This window comes from Phyllopteryx taeniolatus, chromosome 1 (assembly GCF_024500385.1).
Source record: "Phyllopteryx taeniolatus isolate TA_2022b chromosome 1, UOR_Ptae_1.2, whole genome shotgun sequence".
Classification (NCBI taxonomy): Eukaryota; Metazoa; Chordata; class Actinopteri; order Syngnathiformes; family Syngnathidae; genus Phyllopteryx; species Phyllopteryx taeniolatus.
Window position 1 is genome coordinate 14,452,971 of NC_084502.1, and position 13,588 is coordinate 14,466,558.

Consider the following 13,588-nt stretch of genomic DNA (forward strand, 5'->3'; position numbering starts at 1 on the left):
CTAAAAAGTATTTTTAGAATTATTGTTAGCCACTGTAACATTATGCAGTTTTAACATGAGCACTGCACTTAAATGTAAGAAAATAAAAAAGCTTTACAGAAATAAAATTAAATAAAAATGTATTGCACGTACATGTTAAATGAAAATTGTACCCAAATAAATGTTTTAAAACAAACTGTTCTTGAAAAATGAATGATGGTACTTAGGCAGTGATTCTTTTGTGTACCCCTCGAGAGAGCCCGCGTACCACAAGTGGTACTCGTACCACACTTTTAGAACCACTGTATTACAGTATATGATAATTATTCAGTACGGTATATCAATTTGTGTTTGGTGGTGTGCCGTGGGATTTCTAAAACATATAAAATATGTGCCTTGGCTAAATTAGGATTGGGAAATCAACTACTGGAACTCAATCATGTTTTTTAGGCACTGTGGGAATTGTTTACAAATAATTACTTTGCGTTTTCACGTAGTTGACAGAGAAATGTCGCGGTCAACGCCGGTCACTGTGACGTCGAAATCAAACGCTCACCTCGGCCCGCAAACAACCAGTAATATGCTGGCATAGAAGTCCTCACGTCGTGCAGCTATCCAATCAAATCATTCAATAGTGGGACACACGGTTCAGCCATGTTGTGGTTTTGAATGAGGAAGAAGCGGGAGATAGTACTCTTCAACGAGTTTTTTGGCCAACTAACGTGTCGTTCAGGATATTGAACGGATTTGTGTGAGACATAACACCATAGCGGGTATTCCGAATGCACTGGCTGCGAGCTCTAGCGCCTCTGTAGTAATTTAGACATAGTTGTGTAAATTAGCCGCGTTGCTAACGACGTTGGCTAGCAAGCTAGTTAGCATTGCCAGCAAATAGGTTAGCAAATTCTCCCTTTGCGGACTATCGCTCAGTGGGAAACTCTGACTTATCCCTGTTTAAGCGTCTCGCTCGAATGACTCGCGCTAGGTTCATTTGTGTTGGCTCCAGAGACCGCTAGACGGCACTCACTTGAAGCGATTTAATTGTCAACCAGCGGCGTAATTTAGTAAGCTTGAAGCCATGCTCAATAAATTGTACGAATGGGTAGAGTCAAGCGTTGCCAATCTTCGCAATGGTGTTCCAGTTGTGAAACCATCTCAAACAGACCGGGTACCTGGAGATGACCACATAAGGATGAGACGGAAAAGACCAGTTGAATGGTAAGTGCTCAAACAAATGAACTTAACTTCGTCCATCGGTCATTTCGTATTCTAATAACGTGTATCCTTCTCTTTTAAGTTTAGAAGACGGGCATTTAGGTGACCAAGATGAACTCACAGTAAAGAAATCTCGAATGGGTAATTTGAAGATCACCTCATCAGCTATCGTCATTGTAGTTTTACAACTCTACTAACGCTCTTGTTTTTCATCAGGAGATCTTATTGACACTGTCAAGATTGCAGCTGAAGGAGTAAAGAATCGGAGTTCCAGTGTGGCGACGTGGATGAAGAACAGTGTGAGCCCTACCTTAAAAAACATGCTGCCTTCCTCCTCTGGTCATCCTCTTGAACAATGTCAGCCACAGCCCTCAACATCAGCAGGAAGATGGACACCAATTCTTGTAAGTTAAACATTTAGGGTGCGTACATGTCACAATGGATTGACAAATTCTGGATTATTTATCAGGATGATTACAAATTAAAATGTGGCTTTCATGGCTAAATGTGCATCTTCACTTTTAAATGCAGTGGTTCCACGAACATGGCTGCAAAATGAATGGAGTTTTCAGTTTAAGCACAGTCAGTGTTACCAAATTAGAAACTATTTTGTTGTAGTTAGTAAACTTTGACACCTTTAGTGGTTTGTTTTTAAAACAGTGACAAGCGACTTAAATTCCGTCAAAGAAACAGACAACATGAGCAGAATTTTCATATGGTTAGTCAATCACAGTCAGTTGTGCTAAACATTGGCAAAGACATGGTTACAATTTATAAACGTGTTGGAAACTTTTGACCCTATGTATGTCCTTCCAAGCAGCAAATACATTGCGGAGGTGGCCTGGCCTCAACTGTACAACTCTTCATGAGAAAAGAGTGTAAGGGAGTTTATGGGGTGTGACAACAGATGTGGAGCAGCTGAGCCATGCAGCTTGGCTGCTCATTTTTTTATTTAAAGTTGTTGAAATCTTTTTTTATTTTAATTCTTTGAGAATCGTGTTTAAAAACATATTTTTGCAAAATGGACTTTCTTTTGGAGAGAATACTTATTTTAATATTAACTATACAGAAAAATATGTTTTTATTATTTCTAAAGAAGTTGATGCAAATTTATACCCAGCGGGAAAATTTTTTTTCAGGGGAAGTAAACCCCAGAAGGGATAACAAACAAAGCAAAACGTTTGAATATCGTCATTATTTGCTTTTTCTGTAAGTGAAGGAGCAAAAAAAATTAGTCAGATTTATTATTATTATTTTTTAGATTATTTGACACATTTTTTTTTAAACACCATATCGCCCAGCCCTTCATGTAACTGCTTCAGAGTTGTTTAATTCAAGCAAGCTCCCCGTCTTATGTTCTAAGAACTCAGAAGTAAACTCCCTGGATCAGACTTTTGCTGCTCCTGCTACAACTTCAGAGTGGAAAACACCCAAATCAGGTGAGTTTATTTCCTGAAGTGTTTCATTAAGTCTTTTGAAGCCTTTGGTGGGAATTATTTTCATGGTCATGGTGCAGTTATGTGACTAACCATCCAATGACTCCAGTATGTAATGACTAGTCTGTTTGGGAATGTAAAGTTTGCAGGCGACAAGTGCACATGAATCCAACACTTCAGGAAGTCCCAAAAATAAATGGGCACCCAGGCAGCTTTCCCCCCACCATCACGCCGAAATTGCACACCTCCGCATGGCTCGGCAGGCCCGTAAACATCAGAAAATATAGTACACCAAGGTATTAAAAACATTTTCCTGAGCTGATGATATATTCTAGCTCTTTCCGTGTATTCTGGTTGGTTGTATTTGATGACATGACTATTTGTTTTTGTTTAGTGTGGTTAGTAGAGGGTCCACAGCAAGCAGCTCCTGCACCAGCATGTATGACAAAACATTTCCAATCAAAGTACCACAGAGGCCGTCACACAGAACTTCAGCGGGCCACATGCATCAAGCCAAAGCCCGTTGCACAGCACAGGAGGTGAGACGTTACCGCCATCATAGTCACTTGTTGTTGTTGTTTTTAGAGCTCTTGGCTCATGGAATGTTTTGTCCAGTCTGTTCATTTAGAGGAGAAGGAGGCATATCGGCAGCTTCTGGCCATGGTCTCAGGTGGTCAGTCTTGTCTTCACAACGGCTACTCACATTCCATCGTGAGGTCACAGAGAGATTTGTATGTATGAATGCTCCAATACTTTATATCACTCAACCCGTTAAACCTAGACATTAATTGTGATTTTCTATCAGTTGCATTGTCCCTGTAAAGTAAAAAAAAATAAGTTTTGACATAAATTTGACACACCACAAAGAAGTGTTGTTCTGTTTTGACACTTTGTATGCACTGACGATGACAAAAAACAGTTAAAAAAAAAACAGCTCATACTGCTAATGGAAAGTTTCAGCGGTTTTTAAAATAGTAACTTTTTAAAACCACAGTATACCTTGGAACTGGTAACCAGCCTGTCCATAGTATAGTGCAACAGTTTTATAGTTTGTAAATGTTTCCTGCAAAAATGTCATTGTCATCCTCTTCACATTATCATTAGCACCAGCTTCCTGAGCCCCAGCCGAAGACTGCTACACTTCTCTTCCCTCACCAGTTCAGTGGCAGGGGATACTTCGGAAGGACCAAGCAGCCCTCCCAGCCCCAGGGGTGTGTCGAGCCAGAGCTCCAGCAACCTTCCCAGCCCAGTGGCTTCCTTTTGCAAGCCAGAGAACTACCAGACATGGTCTCTCGATGTGGACCTCAGCTCCAGTCAGCCCTCCCCATCCGCTGTGCTGGACACCTGCTCTCACGACACTCAGTCATCAAGTTAGCCATCCTCTTGTTTGTACTCACAATGGAATGGTTGAATTGATTTTACATTTGCTTATTCTTACAGTTTGTTGGTGTTCCTTTCGCTCTTTTGTCTTGCAGCCCACGATGGCAACTCTGTTATTATTGTAAATGATCAAAAGAGTAAAAAGCAAGATTCCTCAAGGTTAGGATTTCTTTGAATTTGAATAATTTTGAAATGAAACTATACAAGCAAGATGTTGACATGTCATTGTTTGTTCTGTTAATTTTGTGTTGACTGTTATTTCATATATGACGAATGTTATACGAATAACTAACTCATAATTAAGGGCTTAAATTCCAGTTGCGTGTATTTTTATCAGAAATTACAACATCTCTTCACAGCATGCCATGTTTCCAACCTGAGTTATGGATTAAAGAATTGTAAGTAAATAAATTCACATGATGTATTTGTGATTGTTTATTTTAGACACTTTACAAATTGTGTATTGTATCCTGTGACTTTAGGACAAGTATTTATGATTCTCGGGCAAGAGAAAGGCGAAGACAGATAGAAGAGCAAGAGGCCTTAGCTGCCCAGCTGCAGCGACAGGTGACTATACAACACTCAGACTATTGTTCACTCCGTTTTTTAGTCTGCTCTTTGGGATTTCACCTACCCGTGATGGCATTGGTTTTTTTAGCGCCTGTCCGAAGGAGGGCAACGCAGCACAGATGTGGAGGTTCATGTTCGAGTACCTTTGGAGACGGAGATTCCTTTGACACTAGTTATAGAAGAGCCCCAGTCATTGGACGATAAACCAGAATTCCCAGAACTCACAGAGGTATTATTATCTGCAATTTGTGCTGCATGTGCGTATACATGTAGAAAATTAACACATTTAAAATAGAAACTCAAATCTGCCAAGTCTCAAAATACAGTACCTATCACTGTAAATGTGTAAACTTGTTTCGTGTCTTACCTGTGATCTTTGTGTCTGTATGTTTAGGAAATGGAGGCTCAAGTGGACAAGGTGTTAAGACGTGGGAGTCCTGATGAAGTATGTAGTGAAGGTTTTGGTCTCAGTCTGACACGCAAGGATCTGCAGACTCTGAGTGGCCTCAGCTGGCTAAATGATGAGGTAAGCAAGGGCTGAACAACATGCCAGGGCTCTATTTTTTGAGTAAGCAATACTATAGATGCTAATAGAGATGCATTTGATACATGTACAAACACTCCACACATCTTGGAGTCTTTCAGGTGTTTTTTTGAAGCAAACTCCATGTGGGCTTTCATGTGTCTTGCACAAAGGAGAGGCTTCTGTCGGGCCACTCTGCCATAAAGCCCCGACTGGTGGATGGCTGCAGTGATGGTTGTGACTTTGTAGAACTTTCTCCCATATCCCAACTGCATCTGTGGAGCTCAGCCACAGTGATCTTTGGGTTCTTCTTTACCTCTCTCACCAAGGCTCTTCTCCCCCAATTGTTCAGTTTGGCCGGACGGCCAGCTCTAGGAAGGGTTCTGATCGTCCCAAATGTCTTCCATTTCAGGATTATGGAGGCCACTGTGCTCTTAGGAACTTTATGCGCAGCAGAATGTTTTTTTGTAACCTTGGCCAGATCTGTGCCTTGCCACAATTCTGTCTCTGAGCTCTTCAGGCAGTTTCTTTGACCTCATGATTCTCATTTGCTCTAACATGCACTGCGAGCTGTAAGGTCTTATATCGACAGATGTGTGGCTTTCCTAATCAAGAGCAATCGGTATAATCAAACACAGCTGGACTCCAATGAAGGTGTAGAACCCTTTTAAGGATGATCAGAAAAAATGGACAGCACCCGAGTTAAATATGAGTGTCACAACAAAGGGTCTGAATACTTATGGCTGTATGATATTTCAGTTTTTCTTTTTTATTAAATCAGCAAAAATTTCAACAATTGTTTTTTTCTGTCAATATGGGGTGCTGTGTGTACATTGAGGAAAAAAAATAACTTAAATGATTTTAACAAATGGCTGCAATATAACGAAGAGTGAAAAATTTAAGGGGGTCTGAAAACTTTCAGTACCCACTGTAAAACTAAGCTTTTGCTGTTCCATTTGGCAGTATGTTTGTACCTCAGGATTATTTAGTCGCTTTATGATGTTAAACATTTAATAAAATGAAATAAATTTGATCTCCACCCGATAACTATAAGATGAAAATTTCATGATCGGCCCCGATTTCCAATCCCGTTATCGGATCAGGACAACTCTAGTTTTACATAGTGTAAAGGACAGCTTGTGTTCTTGGTCAATGATATGGGCAGATCACATACGATTCCTGTTTGTAATAAAACAGACAAATTGTGTATTCTCTCCCAAATCTGCAGATGGATCCCTTTTGTTACCAAAGGTTAAATAAGAATAATGCACTAACCTTTTTTCTTGACATCATGCTAAATTGATTTATCTTACCTCTACAGTTGTAATTTGAATGAAAACAAATTATTTCTTACTATAAAGGAAAATGAAGACATGAAATGTTCCATGTGGTCTTGAGCTCTCCTTTACTGTTGGCTTGGTCCAGTAAATTCCTTGTCCCTTCCTTTTTAAGGTGATCAACTTTTACATGAATCTGCTGGTGGAGCGGAGCAAAGGCCCCAAGCTGCCTTCGGTCAACACCTTCAGCACATTCTTCTATCCCAAACTGCGCAGTAGCGGCTACTCCGCTGTCCGCCGATGGACCAAAAAGATGGACATCTTTTCCAAAGACATTCTGTTGGTTCCTGTCCACCTGAGTATGCACTGGTGCCTCTCTGTAAGTGTTCATGACCAGTTGAAACCCCCCTTGGGACTGATGGGCATGTTGTAAGCTTTGGAGCTTTTCTTTTCAAACTCCTTTTCCCAGGTGGTGGATTTCCGCAAAAAGGCTGTCACATACTTTGACTCTATGGGAGGGAACAATGATGAAGCATGCAAGTTGTTGTTGTAAGTTTGACATGGATCCCTGAAGGGATATATTATTTTTTTTTTTGCATGACGACTTTTTTAAGCTATTGGGTGTCAAGACTAATTTACCGTATTGTCCCCAGTGATTACCTGCAACAAGAAAGCAAGGACAAAAAGGGCAAAAAACTGGATACCACAGGCTGGACTTTACAAAGCAAAAAGCGCAATGTAAGTTCCGCATATCTTCAGTCTGAGATTATTAAATTAAAGCATTGAGTCATTTATTTATACACGCACACCCTTTCCAAAAAATTTGAATGTCATGGAAAAGTTTATTTCCATAATTCCATTCAAAAAGTTAAACTTTCATAGATTACAGATTCAGGGCCCACAATTTGAAGTATTTATTTGATTATTTTTACACACTTTAGGCTTCCAGCTCATAAACCCCACGAAATCAGGAATTCAAAACAATTTAATACTGTGAAGAAATCACCATTTACTTCTCAGTTTATGTAGAAAAAATGAATTAGGGTCACATTAAATCAATCAAAATACGGTACTTTTAAAACGATATGTTAATCTTCAATATTTGGTTGGGAATCCCTTTGCTTTAATCACTGCCTCGATGCGCCATGGCATTGAGGCAATCAGCATGTGGCATTGCCTGGGAGTTATGGAAGCCCAGATTTCCTTGATGCTTGCTGTCAGTTCTTCTTTGTTTTTGGGTCTGGTGCCCCTGATTTTCCTCTTGATAATACCCCATATATTCTCAATGGGGTTTAGATCTGGGCAGTTGGATGGCCAGTCAAGCACTGTGATGGCATGGGCATCAAACCGGGTTTTGGTGCTTCTGGCGGGATGGGCAGGGGTCATACCGACTTTGCATTTTTATAATTCGATATAGGGTGTTACTATCAGCGTGAAGCAGAATTCACTAAGCGTTGGATTTTTGTCCACGACTCAGAACCCCACAGAGGAGGGGACGTATCACGTGGGTGAAGTAAAAGAAAGGAGGATATTTTGAATGGGTTCCATTCAATCACTTCAACGTAACCGGCTTGCGGTATTCATGTCTAACGCAGATTTTGGACACAGACAGCAAGCTTCGCTATTTAATCCACAGTTACATGCAGCACTATAAATATAGTGAAGTATTTTTTAAACCACAACACATGTATGCTTTTGTATACTGTATTTGGACGGGTTGGCGGCGGCTGCCCAGCTGGGTCACGCGCTCCAAACCCGGAAATGGATTTTAAGCAGTGTGAGAAAGCTTATATACAAAGTTATCCTCCACGAAACGGGCCCAAAGACAGTACAGTTCAGATTTTTAAATGTTTGGGAATTTCTCCCAAAATAAATTAAAGACATTTATTCCTCAACACGTCTAAATTTGGTTTTGCACATGATGCAGCGTGTTGTCACTCAGCCAGTTTTCTTTCATGTGTGTGTTTGTGTCTGTGTGTGTACACGTGCGTACGTACGTGACACACAGACACAGTTTGCCTTGATTCTATTGGCCCGTTGCCCCATACTCGTGATGAACATGGAGACACCACACTGAGCGCCCACCCTCAGCGCAAGTTGAAAGACACTGTATTTCTTTTTTTAAATAAAAAAAATAATAAAAATGACACTGCATTTCTAAATAGGTCTACAAAGCCTAATATATTATAAAGCCAGTTCGCTGAATGGCGTTGTCAACGAGTTGAAAGAACGTCAGACAGGTTAGCAATATTGACACATTCAAACGACATAAGTTCAGATAAAAGATATGTAAGTGTGAATTATTTTGAGAGAAGTGAGCATTTGGTCATAAATAGGGTCGTTTGTAGATGAGCGGAGTCACGCACGTGACGTATCTTACCAGCTCTAGCTGCTCGTTATAGCCTTAAGACACACACTAAACTAAATAACGATCTAAATGTATTGGTAACCATGCGCTCCCCCAACTGTGTTAAAGCTTTTATGCCATTCCACCAAATTGGTACTATTTTAATCCCCAGGATATTATATGTAGAAATGCACCATGAAAATATTATTTAGCATCCTGCACATTGATCTGTAATTTGCTTACTGTTAACATTCTGTTAGCCTAAATGCCATATGGCTATGTTTGCTAATATGGTTATATATGGTTATGTTTGCTCATATTCTTAAAAAAACAAAACACTCCTGTTATTTATTATTATTAAGTTGCCTGAGTCTGGCCAATACACATTTTGAATAGTTCAATATGTGTAGTAGATCATCAAATGTAGAGCTAAAAAAGACAAAATACAACTTTGTGAATGGCCCATATAATACTTATATATGTTCATGGTATATATTTTTGTATCTATACAGTGCCCTCCAAAAGTATTGGAACGGCGAGGTCAATACTTTGTTTGTTTTTGTTGTATACTGATGACATTTGGGTTTCAGATCAAAAGATGAAAATGAGACAAAAGTTGAGAATTCCAGATTTAGTTTCCTGGTATTTACATCGAGATATGTTAAACAACTCAGGAAAGAGCACCAGATTGAGCTTGACTTGACTTCAAGTCTTCAAATCGCTTCTGCTAAACAAACTATTTGATCGGCTCATTATGGTCACGTGATCAAAAGAACTACCGTCAATACTGAGCGTAGACAGTGTTACAGCAGCGTAGGTGAGAAAAATACGCCCGCGTGATGATTCCCGCCATTTGAAGATACCCTTTTTATAGGAATTAAGGTCTAATTTTAAAAACCGCTGGAATAAGTAGACTGTTTTACCACCCTTGTATTTTACGCCTTATTGTCGTTATCCTTAGGTTTTAAATGTACTAAATGTAACTCATTACATTAAAATGTAATGAGTAGAAAGTACAGATATTTTTGTTAAGTACAAAGTCGCCAGAAAAATAAATACTCAAAGTACAGACACCTGAATAATAATCTTAAATACTTCACACCTCTGATACATCCATCCATCCATCCATCCATCCATTTTCTGAGCCGCTTCTCCTCACTAGGGTCGCGGGCGTGCTGGAGCCTATCCCAGCTATCATTGGGCAGGAGGCGGGGTACACCCTGAACTGGTTGCCAGCCAATCGCAGAGCACATACAAACAAACAACCATTCGCACTCACAGTCACACCTACGGGCAATTTAGAGTTGTCAATTAACCTACCATGTATGTTTTTGGGATGTGGGAGGAAACCGGAGTGCCCGGAGAAAACCCACGCAGGCACGGGGAGAACATGCAAACTCCACACAGGCGAGGCCGGGGATTGAACCCCTGTCCTCACAACTGTGAGGCAGACGCTCTAACCAGTCTTTCACTGTGCCACTTGTATGGCAGTTACTGTTTAAAATGTGACTTAAAAATCATCTGTAAAGGTAATTAAGGTTTTATGATCATGCTGATTTGATCAACAAACAGATTATTTTCATTCCTTTGACGGAAAATAGTTTTTGACGAGCATTCTGGAATTTCCACTTTAATTTTCTCGATTAGTCATTAATTTGATATAATTGAATTAACTAAAATGTTTTTAAATACTTTTTGAATTAATTAAAAAAATATAGATATTTTTAATTTTCTATCATTTTGACAGAAATTGAAAAATATTTATTAAAATGTATTTTTGTTTAATTAAATGAACTGCAGCCGTATTACAAAAGAGTAAAAAGCAGTGATCTGCTGCAGATGTAGCTAGAAAATTGAAGCAGCTGGATCCAAAGAAATCTGCTGGTCTTGCTCAGCTTGAACCCTACTTTCTCAAGTTGGCTGCGGACTTCAACGCATGTGTATAATCTCAGTCTTCTTAATAGTGATGTTCCAAGCATTTGGAAGTCTGCCTTCGTTCTTCCCCTGCCAGGTGTAGCGGCATATGTATGTATATTAACTTGAGAAATTTTGGATGCACGCTCTTTTTTAATGCATTGTCGAGGTATCTGTTTGAGACTCGGTATCGGCAGATCCTTAAAATAAAAAACTCTGACTCGGCTGCAAAAAAATGTGATGGGGACATCCCTAATAATTAGTAACTTGCTCTATTTATCACAAACACACGGGAATCTGATCCAGTCATTTTGCACGCCTTATGCCGTCTATGGTCGTTTGCATTCAATCGACAAATCGCATAAATGTCCAACTTAAACCAGGTCATTTTGCCCTTTGTTAAACAATATGAAAAAAAAAATTCTTTTGATGGAAAGGGGCATTCAAATAGCCTACTTCCAGTTTGTCCGCTAGGTGTCACTGTAGGCCAACCTGTCTGACCCTATTTATGATACTCCTATGCACTAGGTGGCATTAAAGTACCTCTGATGTTTTGTCAACAGCCAACTAGCACTGAAAGGAAAGCAAGCACAGCTGCTTCAAATCTAGTTTTACCACAATGGCCCAGTTTTATTTTTTTCCCCTTTTTTATAAGCGCAAATCATTGGAAGAGACATTTCCAAGGAGGAGGAAATCAACGTGAGAGTGCAGTGTCACAATAACAACCTAAATGATACATTAGTCTTTGTCAGTATCAGAATAATTATCTTTGATAATGGTGCTCATCCTATTTATGAGCCAGTGGCATGTGTTGCACCTGATGATAAAATGATTCTAAATGATTGATTCTATGACTTATTGACCACCAGAAGTCGCCAAAATGAGAAGGAACCATTTGCAAAACAAAGTTGGCGCGATCAGTGACCTGCGTCTACAGTATTAGCATTCGTGTTCCTTTGCTGTCACAGGAAATCCCACAGCAGATGAACGGGAGTGACTGTGGAATGTTTACATGCAAATATGCAGATTACATGACCAAAGACAAGCCCATCACATTCACACAGGTATGTGGTCAACAAAATAGGATTGTTGTGCTGAATCATCATGGCAGTGTGCTATTTCCTAAGATGATCACGATCCTTTTTGCAGAAACAGATGCCATATTTCAGGAGGAGGATGGTTTGGGAGATAGTGAATCAGAAGCTGTTATGAAAGTGATTCTGCAGGGCACATTTGGACTTGCAACACCAGCTCATCAGATCAGGGACTGATGCTGCCACTCTCCATCTTCAGAAGTCTCTCTGAACATGGCCTACAGGTTGCCGGAGAACCGTTCCCTGCCTCCCAGTCCTCTGGCCAGGGGTCGAGTTAAAACGTTTAGCCCTCCATACGTACGTGCGTGCGTGTGCGTACACACACAAGTAAGACTATCACTGTGAGAGACAAAATATGATGGGGATCACTTAAAAAGTAAAACAGGTTTAGTCTTACAATAGGTTGAATAAACATATGACAGTTATGATCCTAGAACTCGTGTTCAAAATGCTCTCCTTCAAAAGAAAAAAGAAAAATACTGTCAGGATTGCTAACTGCCATGGCAGACGGATCGTCAAACATACAAATTTCTCTTCTCATTAGCACTAAATACATTTTACATGAGTACATGCAATATTGATTTGTGATGGTGGATAAAAGATCCCCACAGAATTGACTGTCTTAATGGGAGCTCAGGTGTGTAACTCGAACCCTCCCTCTGCCCCACTTTCGGGTTTTATTTTGACTGTTGGCTCACATGCGGAGCATATAGTACCTCAAACGCTGCAGGTTTTTTTGTCAGCAAAGTCTTTCTCGATAGCCACATTCAGTTAGGTGTCAAGTTTGAAGCATTGACACATTTTGGTGGGAGAGAAATGTGTTTTGTACAATCCCCATTTGCAAAGGAGTTGGGATGTTGCATAAAACATTGAGGAAAAATACGTTTTGCAAAGCTTTTTCAACCTATATTCAATTTAATACATTACCTAGACAAGATTTGTAATTATTCAAACTGATAACACCCCCCATATATCCCTTATTTTGAAGTTGATTCCTGCAACAAATTCCCAAAATGCTGGGACAGAGGCACCTTTTATTTTAACAGCACTTGAATCTTTGCAAAACAAAAATAAATAACGTTAATCAGTTTGAACATTAAATGTCTAGTGTAGTGTATTCAATTGAATATAGGCTAAAAAGGATTTGCACATTGTATTTTGTTGTTTACATTTTACACAGCGTCCCAACTTCATTGGAATTGGGGTTTGTATTATAGAAACATGTTATTGTACTTTTGAGTAGAAAAATGGGGTATGCCAAGAAAAGTCAACTTTATGGCACCTTTATATTGGGCCACAAAAGTTGTACATCATTTGCTTCTTGTAATATACCCAGTTACATGAAAAAAATATAATTATTTTTGTACTTTATGCTGAGAGGTTTTTGAATTGCCTTGCAGAGTGTGACTTGGAATGCTGTTTTGCTTTGCTGTTGACCAGCAAGTGAAACCAAGTATGTATGTACTGTCGTCTTAATGGTCAGCTGAAAATGGAAGGGTAAAAACATAATTTCCTCACTGATGAGTCTTGCTAAAAGTTTGTAAATTAAGTTTCAAAGTCTATTTTATGTGAGTGAGTCAACAGCAGTTTTGGGGTATATTCAGAATATTTTAAACTTTGTATATATTTTAAACTTAATCTTGTAATTTTTTAATGTACTTTTTTATGTAGTAAGTTTCTTGTAGTAATAAATCCTCATATATTGTTCTTTGTCAATATTGATTCACTCAACAAAGCATTGTTATACATTATTTCACATACATTTCATGTCTCCTGGCAGAGCTAGAATACATTAAATAAATCCAAATGTGGCCCTGAGAGATGACACCTCTGCAAAGGCCCATGTATGCTGG

At 39.4% G+C, this 13,588-nt stretch overlaps 1 protein-coding gene across 3 annotated transcripts; it reads left to right on the forward strand.

The window, feature by feature from the left end:
• Positions 1 to 602: 602 nt before the first annotated feature.
• On the forward strand, positions 603 to 13,442 carry senp1 (SUMO specific peptidase 1). Of its 3 annotated transcripts, none has more exons than XM_061774205.1 (18): positions 603 to 1,197; positions 1,277 to 1,335; positions 1,411 to 1,598; positions 2,558 to 2,633; positions 2,773 to 2,926; positions 3,025 to 3,169; positions 3,246 to 3,361; positions 3,735 to 4,000; positions 4,106 to 4,169; positions 4,370 to 4,408; positions 4,493 to 4,577; positions 4,669 to 4,809; positions 4,975 to 5,106; positions 6,556 to 6,759; positions 6,850 to 6,929; positions 7,034 to 7,118; positions 11,610 to 11,705; positions 11,791 to 13,442. In XM_061774205.1, exons 1-18 carry the CDS (start codon positions 1,058 to 1,060, stop codon positions 11,851 to 11,853), a joined length of 2,133 nt encoding a protein of 710 aa, XP_061630189.1. In that variant the 5' UTR covers positions 603 to 1,057; the 3' UTR covers positions 11,854 to 13,442. The 3 variants fall into 3 exon arrangements, with proteins under 3 accessions (XP_061630189.1, XP_061630199.1, XP_061630209.1); XM_061774215.1 differs by having other exon boundaries at positions 3,789 to 4,000; XM_061774225.1 differs by having other exon boundaries at positions 1,088 to 1,197; positions 1,282 to 1,335.
• Positions 13,443 to 13,588: the final 146 nt, after the last annotated feature.

What these genes read in the sequence shown, in the direction of transcription:
- senp1 (XM_061774205.1), top strand. Translation starts at nt 1,058, where the DNA reads ATGCTCAATAAATTGTACGAATGGGTAGAGTCAAGCGTTGCCAATCTT. An exon ending in AGAAAATATAGTACACCAAG is followed by an intron (nt 2,927 to 3,024) that starts GTATTAAAAACA and finishes GTTTTTGTTTAG; the next exon opens with TGTGGTTAGTAGAGGGTCCA. An exon ending in CCCGTTGCACAGCACAGGAG is followed by an intron (nt 3,170 to 3,245) that starts GTGAGACGTTAC and finishes TGTTTTGTCCAG; the next exon opens with TCTGTTCATTTAGAGGAGAA.